We start from the raw sequence: 22,199 nt of genomic DNA, 5'->3' as shown, positions 1-22,199 counted from the left end.
AGGTATTTGACCATGTGTGGCCCGAGATCCACCCCCTATACTTTCACAAAATCAGCTGTACCAATCTTCCCTTCCCAGTCCTGTTTAGGTGTAGGCCATGCCTAGTGAAACCCCATCTGTTGATAGTCCCGACAGGCACCAGAGAAACATGAGCAAAGTTGGCTGTCCTCAGAGCTATCCCCAATCCCACAGTGATTCGCCTTACAGCTCCATCAAGGTGTCGTCAATTATGATGCCGGAACGTTGGCACAAAGTGTATGTTGGTGCCATGAGTCAGGGAAGCTATCTTGCCCAGGTCACCACCTATGTCATATGCCCCATCCCTGCCCCACTCACTATTATTACATGGTCCTCTTTTGTAAAGTCCTTACATAAAGACCCTAGGTCCTCTATCACATGACTTAGCCCTGCATTTGGCTTGAAGATACTGGTGGCCTGGTACGCTGCACTTAAAACATTCCTGTAACTAAGGGCCTACACGTCACCCATGGCTACTACCTAGCAGCAGCACTTTCTTCTTCCTAGCACTTTGTAGATTCCTAGGCTTCTTAGCTTTGGTTGAAGTGTACTGCACATTTCCTGATCCTCATTCTACCTGAGGCTCTTCTCCTCTTAACTCTGGCAGTGGTAGACACCTGTTTTTCGTGTTGTTGATAAAACTGTCAGATCGTGTTCTGTTTCTTCCTATCCTCCTACCAGCTGCCAGTTCCCAAACACCCTCCTCCCCCCCTATCGCCCTTGATCCTTACGAGTTCCTTCCTTGCTTCCTCCAACTGTGCCTCAAGGGCACAGATTTTCTTTTCCTGTTCCCCAATCAAAATGTTTCTACCATACTCTGCAGTTCCAGGAGAGCGCCTCTTCTGTTCTCCCAACATTCTCTCCACTGCACCCCCCCCCCCCCCCCCCCCCCCCGGTGAAAATATCCTAAAAGATGGGCAACAAATCCCTCTACTCAATACCCTACAACAGCTCCCACATTTCTCACTCATGGTCAGTTGCAAAAGAACAATTAAGTTTAAAAAATGTTTTAAATTGGTCAAGGATGCGAGATTGGCCATGTGTGTAAACAAAAAACGACACAAAGGTCTTGTGTGCGGTGGTTGGTTTTTTTGTACTGATTTAGAGATACAATAACATAAGAATGAGTTTGTAATTAATTTGCTTTTAGAGAATTTATGTTCTCAGGTGTGTTTGGTCCGGTTTTTAAATGTTTATAACTTGGAATATTTAGGCCTAGATCGCTTCTATCTAACTAGTAAACAGTACGAAATGTCTAAGTTAAATACAATTCAGAAATGTTTAATTACATTTTTATAGCGACAATAGACACTGATGAAACTGGTAGCAGTATTTTTTAAACGATTTTTGCACTATGAAGGAAACTTGAATAGAATTTTTTGTGATTATGTCATACGAAATTTCGGGTTATGTCACAATTATCGGGACTTCAGCAAAAGAACAAGTTTTTTCAAGAACAAGCACTGCTGGGAGGCTAATATTCAGTTGTGTGACAACAACGGACACTACAGCAAGAATACAAAACAAAGAAAATTTAAATTTGACACTATTTCTTCTTAAATAAGTTCTATTAGCGGACGAATAAAATACCTATGATCTCACTCGGTGGCCATCTTGTGTAAGGTGGTGTCCCCTGGGAGAGACTCATCATTATTATTCGCAAACTATTTCAGTTTCTTCATGTTCTATGCAACACCATCAAGCACTATGATCAGTAGCAGCGAGAACATTTTGATATTTACGTGGTCAGTCATATGACTACATTACTTTCCCTGGACTGAGTGGCCATTTGCAGTACATTTTTTGAAAATTAAGATAATTTTGCTACCTTAGACTGTTCAAATGTTTTTTAAACATATCTCCCTCTCTCCAAATCATTCACTTAATACCGATTTCACGAATGGCCATCATCAAAGTTCTATGTATATTTCACAGTCACTGGATAACACAATAATGAAAACAAAACTCTCCACCACATAGCACTATAATGTCCATATCACTACACTGTATTGTAACTTCAGCCAATGCAAGAACAAATGCTGACATGAGGAAACTTTGATTACAAAAAATTAGTTGAGCCAAAAGTGTCAAAATGGCCTTAATCTTTGGAAACTCGAATGGCTAGCCATTGCTGATCATGCATGTCCTTCATTCAGAAAGGACTTGTTTTCAGTCTTGCAGAACTATGCTACTTGTTTGTTTAATTCTGTTTCTTATAATTATTTGGTGTCTTGTTACCAAATACACTTACATTTACTGTTAAACTGTTATTTCACCCCTGAAGTTGTCAGAAAACAACACCAAAACAAAAGGTGAAATGGGATGGGAGGTTGATAATGGAGGAGGTATTGTGCCTCTGAAATCCACATAAAATGTGTCAGAATGGTCAGGTTCAACTTGTATATGTACACATGATTTAGTAAACTCGTTCAACAAAGTAGATAACGTTGGGGCCTACTCTTTTTAGGAGATACAATACAATAAATTAGCATTTTATTGAAACAAGCTATGGTTATGTGCAGTATATTTGACTTGTTTAGCAGATACTGTTGTTAACACAAAGGAAAATGGAAGTTCATTCACAGGCGCCTCTGATCATATTTCTGAATATGGTACAAAAAATGCACTTTCATTGGTCACAGAACTAGGAAATTTTGTTGCAGATATTTTGTGTTACACAAAAATATTATCCTGTGAAGAGACTTAAGAGAGATTTTCATATACTACCCTAAAATGGTTGGACTGATGTCCTCTCAAGATACTTTTACATTCTTTTGGAAGAGGGCTAACAAAAGCATTATGACTGTGTATCATGAACGCTACTTAAAGATACTTAACGATGCACTAAATTCTTAAATATCTCGAAACTACATTCACTTACATATGTTTATACTACACATACCTAACAAGAACAGAGGCAATGTCATCCTGTCCGGTTGCAAGTGCTGCCCAAAGAGGACAGTTTCCACTGGCATCTGGCACAGACATGTCCACACCACGCTGACAAAGAGATTCCACTACGCGAGTCAAGTGACTCTGGATTGCCAGCTGAAGTGAAGTTTCATTCTCTTGTGTACTACATAGAAATAAAAAAACACAGCTAAATAGTCATTCCCATCAACTCATTTGATTTGAAGAACAAGAAAAAAAAATTGCTATAGTATTTTAAGATAATAACCTGAAATTGAAGGAAATCTTAAAAACATTTAATAATTAGAACAACAACATAAAAGTATTGTCAATATGATGTTGGATGCACTTTTTTGATTGTATCATCATCATCATCATCATCATAGGAAAACACCAGGTCTGAATTTTCTGTATATTATCTATTACTTTCACAGTTACACACTCCAACAATGGAAAAAAAAGAACAGTCCAATGCAACTCACAAGTTCTCAGTGAACATAGTTTCTCCATGCGCACACAAAAACTACTCCACAATATTCCTCTTTTCCCCCAATCGAATCCTACATTCTGTCATCCTAAGAATCATCTGACTCTGGTGATGAGTAACCATTTGGCTCTGGTTGCACAACTCCAACACATGTTGTTGCAGTCCTCAGACCGTTGAGGTTATCACCTTGTCAGTCAAATATATTAGTTTGTAACAATTCCATTTAATCAATTACATCCCATCCTCGATTTTTCATTGTTTGAAATATTTTGGCTTTATTTCCTTTTCAGTTCACTTTATGGCATAATGTCTGTGGGAGCAGGTGCTCTGCCATATGGTGTTTCAGTGTGTGTTATTGAGTGTTTTGAAATCGATGAGGTTGGCTTCAGAGATATATGTTCTGCAATGTTACAGGAAACAGAAGAAGATTGTCTTGTTTTAGAGAGTTGTAAATGTATCGTCGTCTAAGTAACACACTGATTCATGCGTTATAAAATTATATAATAAAGAAGTTGTAATTTCCTATTTGTGTGTGCTTACCTTAGACACCACCAATAAGTGGTGACCCCCACGTGATCAGCGAGGCAACAAAAAAACCCTGTAACATAATTATCAGCGAATTGCCAACGTGCAATCTGCTGGAATTTGTCACAGACAATGTTTAATAAAAATACTCAAAATGACGACAGGAAGTGGACTTGACGAGCGCAATCCTGTGAGTACTCTGGAAATTAATAAGGTAAGCGTAAAGCTTCCTCCCACTTGGGTAGAAAGATATTCGGTTTGGCGAAGTCGAAGCTCAGTTTACAATCACTGCTGTAGCAACAGAAGCAAGTAAGTTCAATTACCTGCTGGACCAGCTTGAACCAAAAAATATGTCTAAAACATCTGGGATCTGTTAACCAGTGATGAAAATAATAAATATTCACTGGCAAAAGAACGACTCTTAACAATTTTCAACGAAAATGAGGAGTATTAATAATCCCACACTTTAAAAACATTGTGGCTTGATAAATGGATGAGGGAGGAGGGGGGAGGTTGGAGGAGGAGGGGGGAGGTTGGAGGAGGAGGGGGGAGGTTGGGCGAGGTTGGAGGAGGAGGGGGGAGGTTGGGGGAGGAGGGGGGAGGTTGGGCGAGGTTGGGGGAGGAGGGGGAGGAGGAGGGGGAGGAGGAGGAGGAGGGGAGGAGGAGGGGGAGGAGGAGGGGGAGGAGGGGGAGGAGGGGGAGGAGGGGGACGAGGGGAGGAGGGGGACGAGGAGGGGAGGAGGGGGAGGAGGAGGGGGAGGAGGAGGGGGAGGAGGAGGGGGAGGAGGAGGGGGGAGGGGGGAGGGGGGAGGGGGGAGGGGGGAGGAGGAGGGGGAGGAGGAGGAGGGGGAAGGAGGAGGGGGAGGTGGAGGGGGGAGGAGGAGGAGGGGGAGGACGGGGAGGAGGGGTGAGGAGGAGGACGGGGAGGTTGGGGGAGGAGGGGCGTGGTTGGGGGGAGTAGGGGGGAGGGAGGGGGGAGGAGGGGCGAGGTTGGGGGAGGAGGGGCGTGGTTGGGGGGAGTAGGGGGGAGGGAGGGGGGAGGAGGGGCGAGGTTGGGGGAGGAGGGGCGTGGTTGGGGGGAGTACGGGGGAGGGAGGGGGGGAGGAGGGGCGTGGTTGGGGGGAGTAGGGGGGAGGGAGGGGGGAGGAGGGGCGAGGTTGGGGGAGGAGGGGCGAGATTGGGGGAGGAGGGGCGAGGTAGGGGGAGGAGGGGCGAGGTTGGGGGAGGAGGGGCGAGGTTGGGGTAGGAGGGGCCAGGTTGGGGTAGGAGGGGCGAGGTTGGGGTAGGAGGGGCCAGGTTGGGGTAGGAGGGGCCAGGTTGGGGTAGGAGGGGCGAGGTTGGGGTAGGAGGGGCGAGGTTGGGGTAGGAGGGGCGAGGTTGGGGTAGGAGGGGCGAGGTTGGGGTAGGAGGGGCGAGGTTGGGGTAGGAGGGGCGAGGTTGGGGGAGGAGGGGCGAGGTTGGGGGAGGAGGGGCGAGGAGGAGGTGAATGAGGGGGAGGGGGAGGAGTGGGAGGAGGGGGGAAGAGGAGGAGTGGGAGGAGGGGGAGGAGGGGCGAGGTTGGGGGCAGAGGGTGGAGGTTGGGGGAGGAGGGGCGAGGTTGGGGGAGGAGGGGCGAGGTTGGGGGAGGAGGGGCGAGGTTGGGGGAGGAGGGGCGAGGTTGGGGGAGGAGGGGCGAGGTTGGGGGAGGAGGGGCGAGGTTGGGGGAGGAGGGGCGAGGTTGGGGGAGGAGGGGCGAGGTTGGGGGAGGAGGGGCGAGGTTGGGGGAGGAGGGGCGAGGTTGGGGGAGGAGGGGCGAGGTTGGGGGAGGAGGGGCGAGGTTGGGGGAGGAGGGGCGAGGTTGGGGGAGGAGGGGCGAGGTTGGGGGAGGAGGGGCGAGGTTGGGGGAGGAGGGGCGAGGTTGGGGGAGGAGGGGGGGAGGAGGAGAGGGAGGGGGTAGGAGGGGGAGGAGGACGGGGGAGGACGGGGGAGGAGGACGGGGGAGGACGGGGGAGGAGGACGGGGGAGGACGGGGGAGGAGGACGGGGGAGGACGGGGGAGGAGGACGGGGGAGGACGGGGGAGGAGGACGGGGGAGGTGGGGGAGGAGGACGGGGGAGGTGGGGGAGGAGGACGGGGGAGGTGGGGGAGGAGGACGGGTGAGGTGGGGGAGGAGGACGGGGGAGGACGGGGGAGGAGGACGGGGGAGGTGGGGGAGGAGGACGGGGGAGGTGGGGGAGGAGGACGGGGGAGGTGGGGGAGGAGGACGGGTGAGGTGGGGGAGGAGGACGGGGGAGGTGGGGGAGGAGGACGGGGGAGGTGGGGGAGGAGGACGGGGGAGGTGGGGGAGGAGGACGGGGGAGGTGGGGGAGGAGGACGGGGGAGGTGGGGGAGGAGGACGGGGGAGGTGGGGGAGGAGGACGGGGGAGGTGGGGGAGGAGGACGGGGGAGGTGGGGGAGGAGGACGGGGGAGGTGGGGGAGGAGGACGGGGGAGGTGGGGGAGGAGGACGGGGGAGGTGGGGGAGGAGGGGCGAGGTTGGGGGAGGAGGGGCGAGGTTGGGGGAGGAGGACGGGGGAGGTGGGGGAGGAGGACGGGGGAGGTGGGGGAGGAGGACGGGGGAGGTGGGGGAGGAGGGGCGAGGTTGGGGGAGGAGGGGCGAGGTTGGGGGAGGAGGGGCGAGGTTGGGGGGAGGAGGGGCGAGGTTGGGGGGAGGAGGGGCGAGGTTGGGGGGAGGAGGGGCGAGGTTGGGGGGAGGAGGGGCGAGGTTGGGGGGAGGAGGGGCGAGGTTGGGGGGAGGAGGGGCGAGGTTGGGGGGAGGAGGGGCGAGGTTGGGGGAGGAGGGGCGAGGTTGGGGGAGGAGGGGTGAGGTTGGGGGAGGAGGGGCGAGGTTGGGGGAGGAGGGGCGAGGTTGGGGGAGGAGGGGCGAGGTTGGGGGAGGAGGGGCGAGGTTGGGGGAGGAGGGGCGAGGTTGGGGGAGGAGGGGCGAGGTTGGGGGAGGAGGGGCGAGGTTGGGGGAGGAGGGGCGAGGTTGGGGGAGGAGGGGCGAGGTTGGGGGAGGAGGGGGTGTACCAAGTATCAAATGTATCAAAGGTTTGCAGCTGAGTTAGAAATTCAACTCTTTTCCCCCCAGTGTAGGTTATTTAATTTTAATAACACTATATACATTCTCTCAGTGAAGCATAAAAAACTGTACAACAAGTGTGAATTGATCCAGGGATCGAGTCACAGTCGCACGGTTACTGCCTGATCTGACTGCTGACTTTCTACCACTTGGTCATCACTCCATTAATAATGGCCTTCCTCCCCAAATATATTTACAGCAGATAGAAATCAGGGAATTCGTTAGCTTTCTTAAGTTATGTATAAAACAATTGATTTACTTTTAAGGTTTTTAACAATTCCGTCCGGTTGCAAATGGATCTCACAGCATTGCTTTTGACTTTGATTTTGCAAGGACACAAGCATGTGACAAACCTTTTTGTAGGAGTTATTTGCATGTAACCCCACCCCCCCTCTCCCCCAAACTAGTACATGACTGACTTGACTTATTTCCTGTTGGATCATAAGGCAGCCAAACATTTCACTTCACTCTATGTTTTGCCAGCTTTCAGAGCTGCTTCGTCAACCACTCTTTTCGGGCAGCCACGTATGTGTGTTCCTTGTTGGTTCCAATCCAGTGCTGCCTTTTCAACAGCTCCTTGTTGTTTGCGTAATGTGTGACCAATCCACCTCCATTTTCTTTCGTTTACTTGTTCGCGGATTGGTCACTGGTTTGTCATCTCCCACAATTCGCCATTTGATGTAACACCTGGACACCTCACAATTATAATTTGCTGAAGACACTGGTTTATGAAGGCTTGCAGCTGGTTTACAATCATGTTTGTTACCTTCCATGTTTCATAACTATACAGGACTGACTGACTTTATGTTGCTATTGAACAAGCGCAGCTTTGTTTGTCTCGAGATGTTCTTATTACGCCAGACAGGGTACAGTTGTACAAAGGCTCCATTTGCTTTCCGTATATGACTCTTTACATCCTCCTCGACCCTTCCATCTTTACAGGCAGTACTTCCTAGATGTACAAAGAAGTCTACTTGTTCCAATTCCTTTCCATACACTGTTAGCTTCGCTTGTTTTTCAGATTGCATTCTCATTTTCTTAGTTTTCTGAACATTTATTTTAATTCCTGCAATTTCTGATTCCTCTTTCAGTCTTTCCAACTTTTCTTCCATATCACGCAATCTTTGCGAGAGCAGACAGATATCATCAGCAAAGTCAAGATCTTCAAGCCTGTCTTGCATTCCCCACTGAATACTTCTTCTCCTACCATCAACAACTCTTTTCATTACACTTTCCAGTACCAACAAGGAAAAGGTAGCTGACAGAATACATCCCTGCCTCACCCAGCATTTGTTTGGACAGATTCAGTAAGTTTCCCACTGTGTAGCACCCGACATTCATATCCATCATACATGGCTTTAATAATATTTATTATCTTTGATGATATTCCATATTCTTCCAAGGTATGACACATAACTCTCCTATTAAGAGAGTCAAACACCTTTTCAAAATCAATAAATGTAAGGTAGAGTGTTTTCTGCCATTCTGCACTCTGCTCAAGTATTATACACAGTGTGTTGACGAGATCGACACAACTTCTGTGCTCTCTAAACCCAGCTTGTTCTTTTCTTAGTTGTGCCTCGAGTGAGTCCTTCATACGATTTAGCATCAATCTACAGAGTACTTTACTTGGTACAGATAGGAAGGTGATACCTCACCAGTAATTACAATTGGTAGTATCCCCTTTCTTTGGCAACTTAATAATCAGCCCTTCTTTCCAATCTTTTGGTATTTTCTCATCTGACAATATCTTCTCAAACAATGGATGCAGTAGATTTATAGTGGTGTCAATGTCTGCTTTTTTGCACCTCAGGTGCAATATTATCCATTCCTGGAGCATTCCCCTTCTTCATCTGTTTGAGAGCTATTATAATTTCAGTCTTAGTTGGTGTGTTTACATTGATTCTGTCACTGGCATCTGGAAAATTTCATTGCCTCTCCCTCTCTTCAGTTTGCTCTCTGTTTAAGACTTCAGAAAAATGATCTCTCCATCTTCTAAGATGGTCTTCTTCTGTCGTCAACAATCGACCCTCCTTGCTTTTCAGAAGTCTGTTCTTGTTGAAACCTTTTTTGAAAACATTCTAGTGATGCGGTACAGTTCTTTAGTATCACCTCTTGCTGCGGCTGTCTCTGCTCTCAGAGCTTGCTCATCCATCCACTTTCTCTTCTCATTCCTCACACTTCTCTGTATTTGAGAGTCAGTAGCTGCATACTCAGCTTGCATTCAAGTTTTCTGTTGTCTTGTTTTACTCATATTTAATTTTGTTTAATCTCCTTCCTACAGCTGATCAAATTCCACGTACACTCAGACATCCAATCTTTCTTGAAATGCTTTTTAAAGCCAAGGACCCATTTGCTCACATTGCAATAGACGTCCTTAATCTGAGTCCATGTATCATCGACACTATTTTCATCATTTTGTTGTGCTTCTTGGAGTGCCTCATAGCAGTTCCTTAGCTCAATACAGAAAGCTTCTTGTTTTGCTTTATTCTAAGTTTTCCCACATCATATTTTTTGTTCCCTTGTTTGAACTTTCTATTTTTAGCCATGATTTTTAGTCTGAAACTTGCAACAATAAGGCGGTGATCACTGCCAACATCAGCCCCACGTTTATTTCTCACTTTCATCAGCAACCTTCTAAATTTTTTGCTTAGCGCTATATGATCAACTTGGTTTTCCGTTCTGTGAACAGGGGGTACCCATGTAACCTTATGGCAGTTCTTGTGTGGGAATAATGTACCTCCAATCACCAAATTATGACTGGCACAGAAATCTGAAAACATATCCCCATTTTCATTCATTTCTCCAATACCATGGATTCCCTTTACATGCTCCAGACCTTCATTGTTCTTTCCAATTTTTGCATTTAGGTCTCCCATAATAATCAAGACGTCTCTCTTACTGGTACTCTTAATGGTGTCACTTAAGGAGAGGTAAAATTCTTTTCTTCTGTTCAGTATCAGAGGTTTCTGTAGGAGCACAGCATTGGATGACTGAGACATTTCAAAAGTTTGTCTTAAAACTTGCTGTCAGTAGTCTTTCTGAAACCGGTTTTCATTCCATAAGGCTCTTTTTTGCTCCATTTCTGTGCTCTGCATACTCTCCAGTGGGTCCAGAGTAGTATAAATAGGTGTATCCAACTTGTGTTTGGATTTCTCCAAAATCTAGCCATCTCACCTCACTAAGTCCGAGAATGTCCAACCTGTAACTCGTCATCTCCTTTTTTCAGTCTGCTGGCTTCTCTCAATGTTCCAATATTCCAGAAATCTATTTTCGTTGTCCTTTTCATGCCAAAGTTCATCATACTTGAGTGCGTCCGGTTGTTCTTTTCTGCTGTTTCTTTAATCATTTGTTTTTGGGAGTGCCAGTGATTGGCACACAGCTCCCTAGTCTGGTGATGGGGCTGCCACCTAAGAGCCACCAGATTGCCTAATTTTCTTGTAAGGGTTTACTCCCATACGGCAACTGACTTCCCTACGCCTAAAAGTCTCCCCTACCCTTTATTATGATTTGAGATGGTAGGAAAAGGACAGGGTAAGGACAGGTGAAAAGGACCAGTGGGCTATTGTGGAACACACTTCGTCTGGCTCCTCCCCCTTGGCCAATCCGGTATGGGTGACCCCGCTGGTAGCTAAGCTACCACCGGCATAGCCCTCAGGATCCAGAGCATGCAAACCACCTCGCCTGCATGGACAGTGCTACTGTAAGGAAACTAGTACATAAAGACATATTTAAATTGGTGGGTAGCAGGGTATGCCCTCACTGTGTAAGTGTCCTAAGCCTTTCTATGAAATCATCAGAATTATGAATATGCTGTGCATTTTTCACAACAAAAGACCTCCATACTGAGGTTAAATAACTGTTTGAATAGTAAATAGATGCATATTCATCATCACAACAGTGCTTTAAACATACAAAGGCATGAGGAACTTGAGAAATATTATCATCTTATGAGTGTACATGTTTTTTGCTTCCATGTTAAATGTTTCTGCATGCAAGCATATTTTCTAATAATGGCGAAAACTGTTTTATTTGCAAAATTATCTTGTAGTGAGTCTGCATATTTTAATTGTAGTTCTAGTTAAAAATAATTTTCTTCTTTTTTGTTTTGAGAATAACCACAAGACATGATAGTGATACAAATGATAGAAGTTCAATACAAACTTACACAGCATTCATATCAGCACCTTGGTCAAGAAGGAATAATGCTGTATGTGTATCCTGCTTCAAAATAGCTTGGTGAAGCAATGTTTGACCTTTACCATTGCGAACATTGACATCAGCTCCTCCTGTCAATATAATTAACAGAAACAAAACCATTATTGTATTGCATAGTTAGTGAATCATAAATTGTACAGCAGTACATAGTTATATAGGATGAGTTAAATAACCGCAATAAATTTTGAATGGAAACTGTTATACTGTTTAGAGTATATAGCAATATAAGCCATTCTGTAGCAAGTAGTCACGCACTGGAATTTTGAATGTATGCAAGCCAGTTATTACTTTCTTCTTCCTAGCACTTTGTACATTCCTAGGCTTCTTGACCTCGGTTCAAGTGTGCTGCACATTTCCTGATCCTCATTCTACCTGAGGCTTTACTTCACTTAACTCTGGCAGTGGTTGATACCTGTTTTCTGTGTTGTTGATAAAACTGCCAGATCGTGTTCTGTTTCTTCCTATCCTCCTACCAGCTGCCAGTTCCCAACCACCCTCCTCCCCCCTATCTCCCTTGATCCTTATGAGTTCTTTCCTTGCTTCCTCCAACTGTGCCTCAAGGGCACAGATTTTCCTTTCCTATTCCCCAATCAAAATGTTTCTACTGCATACTCTGCAGTTCCAGCAGAGAGCCTCTTCTGTTCTCCCAACATTCTCTCCACTGCACAACAAATTCCTCTACTCACTACCCTACGACAGCTCCCACATTTCTCATGCATGATCAGTTGCGAAAGAATAATTAAGTTTAAAAAATGTTTTAAATTTGTCAAGGACGCGAGATTGGCTGTGTGTAAACAAAAAACGACACAAAGGTCTTATGTGTGGTGGTTGGTTTTTTTGTACTGATTTAGAGATACAATGACAGAAGAAAGAGTTTGTAATTGATTTGCTTTTAGAGAATTTATATTCTCAGGCATGTTTGGTCAGATTTTTAAACATTTATAGCTTGGAAAATTTAGGCCTAGATCACATCTATCTGACTAGTAAACAATATGAAATGTGTTAGTTAAATACAATTTAGAAATGTTTAATTACCCTTTTATTGTGACAATAGACACTGATGAAACTAGTAGCAGTATTCTTTAAACGAATTTTGCACTATCAAGAAAACTTGAATAGAATTTTTTGTGTTTATGTCACACAAAATTTCGGGTTATGTCACGATTATCAGGACTTCAGCAGAAGAACAAGTTTTTTCAAGACCAAGCATTGCTGGGAAGCTAATATTTAGTTGCGTGACAAGAACGGACACTACAGCAAGAATACAAAACAAAGCAAAATTTAAATTTGACACTATTTCCTCTTAAATAAGTTCTTTTAGCGAACAAAGAAAATACCTGTGCTCTCACTTGGTGGCCATCTTGGTATATATCTTGGTATATATGAGTTACAATTATTTGATATGTGCTGGGGATCAGACATTACAGGTGAGTTTTAATTGAGTTCGATGTTATGGTATTTTCTCTGTTTTATTCCTGTTTCCTGTCTTACAATGTCCCAAATATCTTTCATTTTATTTGGAGCATATGCTATGAAGGAATTATTTGCCTTTCTTTGTGCTTGTTTCATGACTTAAGTTAAAATATTTTTATAATGCTTGAAACAGAAATCAAATTCTGGGGTATGGGTGTGCTGCCTACATATTTCATGAAGTAATCTCTTTTTCTTCTCAGAGATTTGTTGTGATCCACTTGTTTTTCTTTCTTTAAATCTGTAAAGAATCACCCATATGTTTCATAGTACTCGAGTGAACAGTGATGTGCAAAATTATTAGTGTTTCCAGAACTGATGGCTACTCTTTGGAATTCAGTTGACAAATGGACACAGTTAGGAGAAGGACGATGCAACCAAGTTGGAGAAATTCCAAAAGGAAAGTGAGAAAATTATTGCATGTGCAGAACTCAACAATTTGAGCTCAAATCTCTTTAGTTATTATCAATAATGATAAATAAATTAGAAACAACTAACCTTCTATAAGAGTGGGTACGAAATGCTCCATACCATTACTCAAAGCCAATGAAAGAGGAGTATTACCAGAAGAGTCCTTCAGGTTCAAATCTGGAGCTATCCCCTTCTGTTCCTTTCGTCCCGACAAAGCCACTATACAAAAAATAAAGGCGATATTAATACAAACTTCAGCTTTGCACGCGCGCGCGCGCGCCCACACACACACACACACACACACACACACACACACACACACACACACACACACACCTACCTCTTAATCTAAGAAGAAAAGGGAGCAAAAGAAAGTGAGGAGGAGGATGAGGAAAAATACATAAAATCTCATGAAAGTATGTTACAAAAATGGTCTTGGAAATAATAAAACAAGGCAATATTTACTGAAGTTATTTAATAGTTGTGAATAGCTCATCAAATGATTTAACACACAAATACTGGCATGGGCCCTGAGAAGAAAGTATAGAGTAGTGTAGAGTAGAGTTTTATTGGTCCTGGTGATAATATAGTACAGGATTCTACTGTTTTAAAATCAGTCACAATTAAAGGATCAGAAAACAGAACATCTGAATTTAACTTGTGGTGAACATAATAGAATTATTCACTGATGGCGAATTAACTTTGCACATGAGAAGCTATTCAAGGAACATTCCACAGAATAGTGACACTGATTTCGCCAGCAGCATAACCATTACATACCTAAATATACATCAATGACAGCTGTATTGAGAAACAATTGTTGGTACACATAACAGATGTCCGACTTCTTTCTGTAATGATCTAATGAATCAAATATTACCCGTAGCCACAGTGTTGTGTTCTGGGCACTGACTGCCACAATCAATGACACATGCTGACAGAGAACATTCATTCAGCAGCAAGCCACTTCTGTGTTCTGACCTCCTTCCATGAAGCAATGACCAAGTCGATGCTGAAGAGTGACACGATCACACTGAAGATATCAGCAATCCAATGTTTGAGGTTATGTGGAAACCTAAAAAGTCTCTGGTTGCAAATCTGTTTATTCAGTTCACTTGAATATAGAAATTTGTGGTCTAAGACAGTACTGATCCCATGTAATGACCAAGCCCTTGGGCACTGACAACCTTTTGAGAAGCTTCCATGTGATGAAAGTATCCCGACAGCCGTATTTATAACTCTTGGGCAAGCCAGTTATCACGGAGAGCACGGAGAGTTGGGATATCTTACAATACCCACCATATGTCACATGCTGCCATTAAAGTGATGTACCACTGACAGACTGTTACTGGGCCTCGAACCATTGACTGCTACCTGAACACCCACGCTTCTGGCAGCACTACAATCTGCCACCATCACGGAACTACTTGCTGGGATATAGCCACCATCCCACGTTTCGGGGACTGAACTGAGGTCCCCTGGTCCTGTGCCACTGGCACCTAATGCAGCCAGTGGCAGCCATCCATCCTCTAGTGTGCTGGGTCACCCTACCTTCACTTGGCCACATTCACCGAGACAATGGCAGATGCCCCGGCCAGGTCTGCTATGGGCTATAGGCTCGGTTACATGAAACATCCATGGGGCATTAAGCTGCATCAGTGGGGGAACAGTATACACTGCTTAGGTCTTAAAGATTAACACCTATGACCAAGATGACTGAATAATTGTAAAAATGGGTGTGTTTGTATCCATGGGCTGCCACCTCCTTGTGCAACTATGCCTTTTGTGGCAGAGGTCTCTCCCCTGCTCCAAACAATCATGATACCCTGTCACATTTGTGTAGCAAGGGCCATGTAAGGAAAAAATTCATGAAAAGAACTACCACAAGAGGAAAAGGTTGCATGACGATACATATGAAGAGTGCTGAAAAATCACCGAGGACTAAAGCTACGCCTAAGTAGCAGCTTGGATTTTAACTTAATGCCACTCATGTGATTCCCTACATCTTTGGGCTTGACCACTCCCTACTTTTCCCATAATATCAGCATTAGATACCATTGTAGTATTCAGAAAAGGACCAAAGGATGAACTGTTACCATTTGTAATATGCAAACAGTGCAATTTACCAGCACAGTATTAGTGTGTGTCCCAAATCACTTGGTGTAGTGTGCTGGGTACATCACTTGGAAGGAAATTACACCAGCCAGTGCTGAGAAAATGCTTGGCTCAGGCGAGGGGAACTTTATGTTCTCCAAAAACTTAAGGTTATTTTTAAGAATAAGCCAGCATACCCATAGGTTTTTCTTAAAGAGGAATTTCAGAGAGCAGAGTGAATGTTTTAGGATAATTTAGGACAATATGAGTGAATGTTTTAGGATAATTCAGAACAATATGAGCACCATATATGTCAATAATTAAATGTAAGTATCCAGTATGATTTTAAGTCACAGTTACTGAGTATAAGTCAGGAATATTAGGGACATGTAATTTGGGGATAATGTGACCCTCAGCGAACTAGTTAACAGATACTACTTAGATCGTTTAGATATGTTTAAGCTATGGTACTGTGCCAATGATTTAAAACAAGAATAAGGGATCACAAAGGTAATGTTTTGTTAGATCTTACTGCCTACACATCATGTGGCATAGCCTCAAAACAGCAAAGCTCTGACACGCAAGACACGGAGGATGCAAGACATTGAGGATGCAAGATGAGTCAATGGTCATGAACTGAACTGCTCCAGGTCCCTCCAGAAGCAATGTTCCTAATAGGGTTAGATCCACCAACAATAGCTGACCAAGCAGAAGAGCTGACATTGGGGGACGTATGTTGATGTTAATAATGTAAGTGGAAGTAAAGAAATTAAAACGATTTGTATAAGCATGAGGAATTAATAAAGAGTAATAAGAGCAGAAGGTTAGGCAAGTTCTGGATAGATTCCCCAGTTACAATGTCTCGTGAACATAACTAATGCAAGGCTACTGCAGATTTCTTACAGTAGTGAATAAATTTTCCTAATGGCTGAGATATAAAATATTGTACAATAGGAAAGTGCAAACATGCCTCCATGTCCAAGATCACAAATGCACACTCGTGCGGTGACACTTGATAAGATGGTAAGCTGGTTTGAATCCTGGTGGTGGAAAAAAATTTTCCACCATTAGTATTTGACTAGCAAGGGGAGGAGAGGTGGTGGTACATTTCCTCATCATTAGACTTTGTCCCAATGTCCTGGTTTAGATACCAAATGTCTCCACAGTGTCTCATGAAGAGATGGCATTGGACAGTGTTGGTGGTGATTTGCCTGTCGGGTAGGGATGTTAAGCTTGGTGGTCCCCTTGGTGCTATTCATGAGGAGTAGGATATGTGCTGGTGCTGGCTTTCACCACCACTATCCCCACCATCATACACCCCCCGCACTTGCCCCACACACACAAAATACATACATGTAAGTATTACAAATATTGTAATGGAGCACGTAGCAAGTAAATGAATTAAGACAGTGCGCAAACTGCTGAGTGTATAAATGTAAATATTCTAGTACTTTCGTTGCAATCAACTTTTAAATAGGAAATGAGGGAAAAATGTAATTAATTGAACGATGCCTGTAGCCACAGTGTCATGTTCTGTGCACTGACCACTGCAGTCAATGATCCATGCTGACATGGCATCCTCAATAGCAAGCTACTTCTGCACTTTGACCTACTTCTGTGAGCAATGACCAAGTCCTCACATGCTTACTACTGTCCAAGAAGCTTCCAGATGATGGTGGAATGCGGAAGTGCTATATTTTCTCCATAGTCAACCTTCTGATAGCAGTATTTATCTCCCTAGAACCAGCCAGTCATCAGACAGTTAGGCTATGTTACGACACCTATCATGTATCAGATGCTGCCATGAGGACAATGACATACCTATGATGCAGCTGCCTACTTTATCTTTGGGCCTTGAACATTTCACTGCAAGCTGACCACCCACACTCTTTATAGTTCTGCACTATGCCACTAACATGGGTCTTCTTCTTCTTCTTCTTTTTTCTACTAGTCACCTTCACATATTACAGGGATTGAACAGAGGTCTTCCCAGCCCTGTACCACTGGAGCCTGTTGTAGCCAGCTGGAGCCATCCAATCTCCAGGGTACTACTATCCTACTATCACTTGGTTGCCTCCACTGGGAAATAACAGAAGACACCGTGGCCGGGATTGCTATGGGGTCAGTTCTCAGTCACGCAAAATGTCCACAAAGCCTGACACAGCACCAGCAGATGCTTGATATGCACTGTCACTAACAAGGACAGCACTGCTAGGGCAGCTGCACTAGGAGACACTTTGGCGGCATATTTGTCACACTTGTCAAGATTGCAGGTATCAACACCTGTGGCCAAGAAGATGAAATGGCTGTAAATAAAAAATAATGAAGGGCATTTGCATCTCCAGTAGTGAATCTCACACACACACACACACACACACACTCTCTCTCTCTCTGAGCCAACTGACTCCCTGTTACATTTCAAACACTTATGAAAACTGTAAAGTACCCTTATGATAGAGATGGCACCATTTATAAATGAAACATCTGAGGCAAAAAGAGTTACATTTTACAAACAAACATGTTTATATGAATCACAAATTAGAAATTTAATAGATATACTGTTAAGATGTTTATGAGTAAATAGAAATCGGAAAGTTTCACTGCAACTAATTATTCTTAGTGTAGAATGCTGAAAGTTTTCTTAAACTATGTTGCAGTCAAAACAGTTTTCAAAATAGGATTAATGTTCCAGTTTCACTGTAAGCAAATGTTTTCAGCTTCCCTCTAAATTTATTTGCTTGGACAAGGGTGTGCAGGCTGTTGTAATATCTTAGTATGTCAGAAATTTGTGGGCTACTTAAAGAAATACTTCCTAGTCACCCAAAATTTTTAATTCCACCGCCCTCTCAGATTCACTGATGACATCTTTAGATAGTTTGAATGAGGTGCTATTTGATTTCAAAGTAGTATAATTTCTTCACTTCATCTGCTATGTAAGCCTTGTTACTGATGTTAGGTTCATTGCTAATCTTATTTCTGCTGCTCTTCATTTCTTTGGACTTTCTTTAGTTTACTTTCAATCCATATTCTGCACTCAGAAGACTGTTCAGCCATTTTGTCAGCTCCTGTAACTCCTCCTCGCTTCCACTGAAGATGGTAATGTCATCAGTGAATCATATCAGTGAACTGATCTCTGGTCTTGTTTTGTCCTGAATTTTAATCCTGCTCTTCAACCTGTCTTTTATTTCCATCATTACTTCAATAGAGATAGAGCAACAAGGGGGGAAACTGTATCCCTGCCTTATTCCCTTTTCAATCCTAGCACTTCTCTCTTTGTCTTCCATACTCGTTCTCAATTGGCTCTTGTACATATTGTATATTACCCATCTTTCCCTATAGCTTCTACAAATTTTTCTGAGAATTTCAAATCTCTTGCACTATTTTACATTATCAAAAGCCACTTTTTTTTCAACTAATCCTGTGAAGTAGTTCTTTGTTTTTCTTGCATTTTAGCACATTAATATGAACAGCATCACAGCTGTCTCTCTGGTATCTTCACAGTTTGTAAAAGCATCCAACATAACCTCAGTTTTCTTTTCTATCATTCTGTACATTTTTTTGTCAGCAAATTTGATGCATGAGCTATTAATGTCACTGTGCAATAGTTCTTGCATTTATCTACTTTTGGCATATATGGGATTTTGTGAATGAGATTCTTCTAGTGGTGTCAGCCCAATCTCATAGATCCTACACACTAACATAAATGATTGTTTATGTTGCCATTTCATCTAATTATTACATAAACTCTTAATGAATGTGATCTATACCTTCCACCTTAGTAGATCACTGATCTCCCAATACTCTTTCAAACTCTGACTGTAATACTGGATCATCTGTGCCTTCGCAACTGATGACCAGTTTGATTCTATAATGTCAGTAGAAGGGTCCTCCCCCTTGTAGAGACCCTCAGCATACTATTTACACCTATTCACTCTATCATATGTGTTTAACAATGAAATTTCTTTCACACTCTTAATGTTGATATCCTTGCGTTTAATTTTACCAAAAGTTATTTTGTCTTTCCTGAGCACCAAATCTGTCAACCATTCACATTTTTCCTGCATCCATTTGACTTCCTATTGAATTCATTTCTAAGTGACTTATACTATGGTATTCCTTCCTTTTCCAGTACACGTTATATTTTCTTCTTTCACCAACCAATTTAATCCTCGAGCAAGTGAGCTGTTGTTCATAACATGAGTGGGTGTGTGGCACACTTTGAACACATGTAAAGAACAGCAGTCTTTATGTTACCAAGGTAAACAAGTATGAGCAAAATCACAGTTTACACTTAGTTTAATTAAACAATGATAGAAAAACTTACATTATATATGCTAAATCATTATTTAACTAAACAATAATTAAATAAACTTTTCAATATATCACTTTGTTGTTGCATACAAGTTTTAACCCCACACAGTAACGACTCACTCAAAACGTTAAAGAGGGCAGCTCGATCAGATCCGTGCCAGCTGATTATTTAATTACCAGTTATTTTGTAGATAACTACCTCATTGTGGGATTGTGATGCCACCTCAGAGGCTGGATCATTTTCTTGCACAGATCATAAACTTTTTCTCACATAGCTCACTTTTTACTTTATACTACTGCTTCTCACATGACAACACAAATTACTACTGTAACTGCCGTCTGCTTCACGTCTGCTGTGCAGCGAGCTACCTTAATTTAAGTATTAACTGTATTTTTCTTACTTGTCACTGCTTCTTCTGTGTGTATTTGCTTTTAGGAAGCTTTAATTGTCGGGTGCTATTAATAGTGTTCCATAGATTTCGTGTTTGTTTTGAATACAGTCAGAGAGAGTCCCTTTAGTCAGCCATAGTGCCAGTAGAGTCAGTGTCGTCGTAACTGCCGTCTGCTTCACGTCTGCTGTGCAGCGAGCTACCTTAATTTAAGTATTAACTGTATTTTTCTTACTTGTCACTTCTTCTTCCGTGTGTATTTGCTTTTAGGAAGCTTTAATTGTCGAGTGCTATTAATAGTTCCACAGATTTTGTGTTTCTTTTGAATACAGTCAGAGAGAGACCCTTTAGTCAACCATAGTGCCAGTAGTGCTACTGTTTGTTTTCAATACAGTCCAGAGACAGGTAGTGCTATTTTCATTGTTTTCTACAAGAAGTGTCTAGCAACCACAGTTTAGTGAATAAACAGCCGCCTTTAGTGAATTAGCAGTCTAGTTAAAGGTTGATTAACTCTCTTCAGTAAATTGATTCCTTAGGATGGATAGGATGTGTGACTGCTGTGTACGGACGCAGGAGGAGCTGGCCACTGTTCACGGACAGCTGAGCGTGTTGATGGCCGCGGTCAGCCGTCTTCAGGATGCTGCCTTGGAGTGTAGCGGCAGTGGGGAGTCTGGTGCGTCGCAAGGTACACCCCAGGTGTTACATGCTTCACCCACTGTCCCTGCTGTCGAGACATCTTCGCGTGTACTGGGCGCGGTTGGGCCACCCTCTCCCCAAGGGGAGTGGCGGGTTCAGCAGCGTTCGCGGCGCACGAGGCGGAGGGTCAATGTGGAGGCTGGCCGTGTGGCATCGCCCGCTCTGCCTGTGAGTGGACATGTGGCTGCTCCTTCAGCAAGGTCCGAGCAGGCACATGGGGGGAGATGTTTATTAGTTATTGGGAGCTCCAACGTTAGGCGGGTGATGGAGCCCCTTAGGGAAATAGCGGGAAGGTCGGGGAAGAAGGCCAGTGTTCACTCTGTCTGCTTGCCGGGGGGGTCTCATCCGAGATGTGGAGGAGGCCCTACCGGCGACAATAGAGAGCACTGGGTGCACCCGACTGCAAATTGTTGCTCATGTCGGCACGAATGACTCCTGCCGTCTGGGTTCAGAGGTCATCCTCAGTTCGTACAGGTGGTTGGTGGAATTGGTGAAGGCGGAAAGCCTCGCTCGCGGGGTGAAATCAGAGCTAACTATTTGTAGTATCGTTCCTGAACCGATCGCGGTCCTCTGGTTTGGAGCCAAGTGGAAGAATTAAACCAGAGGCTCAGACCATTCTGCGGAGATCTGGGGTGCAAATTTCTCGACCTCCGCTATCGGGTGGAGAAATGTAGGGTCCCCCTGAATAGGTCAGGTGTGCACTACACGCCGGAAGCGGCTACAAGGGTAGCGGAGTACGTGTGGATTGCACATGGGGGTTTTTTCGGTTAGAGGATCCCCTCCCTAGGCCCGACAAGACGCCTCCTGAGACGCAGCAAGGTAGGAGTAGGCAAAATGCAACAGAGAATAACAATATTAATGTGCTAATAGTAAACTGCAGGAGCGTCTACAGAAAGGTCCCAGAACTGCTCTCATTAAATGGTTCAAATGGCTCTGAGCACTATGGGACTCAACTGCTGTGGTCATAAGTCCCCTAGAACTTAGAACTACTTAAACCTAACTAACCTAAGGACAGCACACAACATCCAGCCATCACGAGGCAGAGAAAATCCCTGACCCCGCCGGGAATCGAACCCGGGAACCCGGGCGTGGGAAGCGAGAACGCTACCGCACGACCACGAGATGCGGGCTGCTCTCATTAATAAACGGTCACACCACTCATATAGTACTAGGGACAGAAAGTTGGCTGGAACCAGACGTAAATAGTAATGAAATCCTAAACTCAGATTGGAATGTATACCGCAGAGACAGGCTGGACAGTGAAGGGGGAGGCGTGTTTATAGCGATAAGAAGTGCAAGAAATTTTGGTCTTATGTCAAAGCGGTAGGTGGATCAAAACAAAACGTCCAGACACACTGTGACCAAAATGGTACTGAAACAGAGGATGACAGACTAAAGGCCGAAATACTAAATGTCTTTTTCAAAGTTGTTTCACAGAGGAAGATTGCACTGTAGTTCCTTCTCTAGATTGTCGCAGAGATGACAAAATGGTAGATATCGAAATAGACGACAGAGGGATAGAGAAACAATTAAAATCGCTCAAAAGAGGAAAGGCCTCTGGACCTGATGGGA

The 22,199-nt window shown here is 44.1% G+C and overlaps 1 protein-coding gene across 3 annotated transcripts in view; it reads right to left on the bottom strand.

Annotated features, from left to right (window-relative positions):
• LOC126419351 (rabankyrin-5) overlaps positions 1–22,199 on the bottom strand; it is a 599,595-nt gene that overhangs the window by 260,438 nt on the left and 316,958 nt on the right. For all 3 annotated transcript variants that reach the window (XR_007575992.1, XM_050086537.1, XM_050086536.1), the window contains exons 12-14: positions 13,225–13,356; positions 11,207–11,327; positions 2,921–3,094 (exon numbers count right to left, since the gene is read on the bottom strand). Coding sequence is in view for 2 of the 3 variants with exons in the window: in XM_050086537.1 (XP_049942494.1) it covers positions 2,921–3,094; positions 11,207–11,327; positions 13,225–13,356 (427 nt within the window). In the remaining variant the exon portion in view is untranslated. The remainder of the gene's footprint in view (positions 1–2,920; positions 3,095–11,206; positions 11,328–13,224; positions 13,357–22,199) is intronic.

This window comes from Schistocerca serialis, chromosome 9 (assembly GCF_023864345.2).
Source record: "Schistocerca serialis cubense isolate TAMUIC-IGC-003099 chromosome 9, iqSchSeri2.2, whole genome shotgun sequence".
Taxonomy (NCBI): domain Eukaryota; kingdom Metazoa; phylum Arthropoda; class Insecta; order Orthoptera; family Acrididae; genus Schistocerca; species Schistocerca serialis.
Note: the sequence above shows the minus strand (reverse complement) of the source record. Positions and strands in the feature narration are given on the sequence as shown.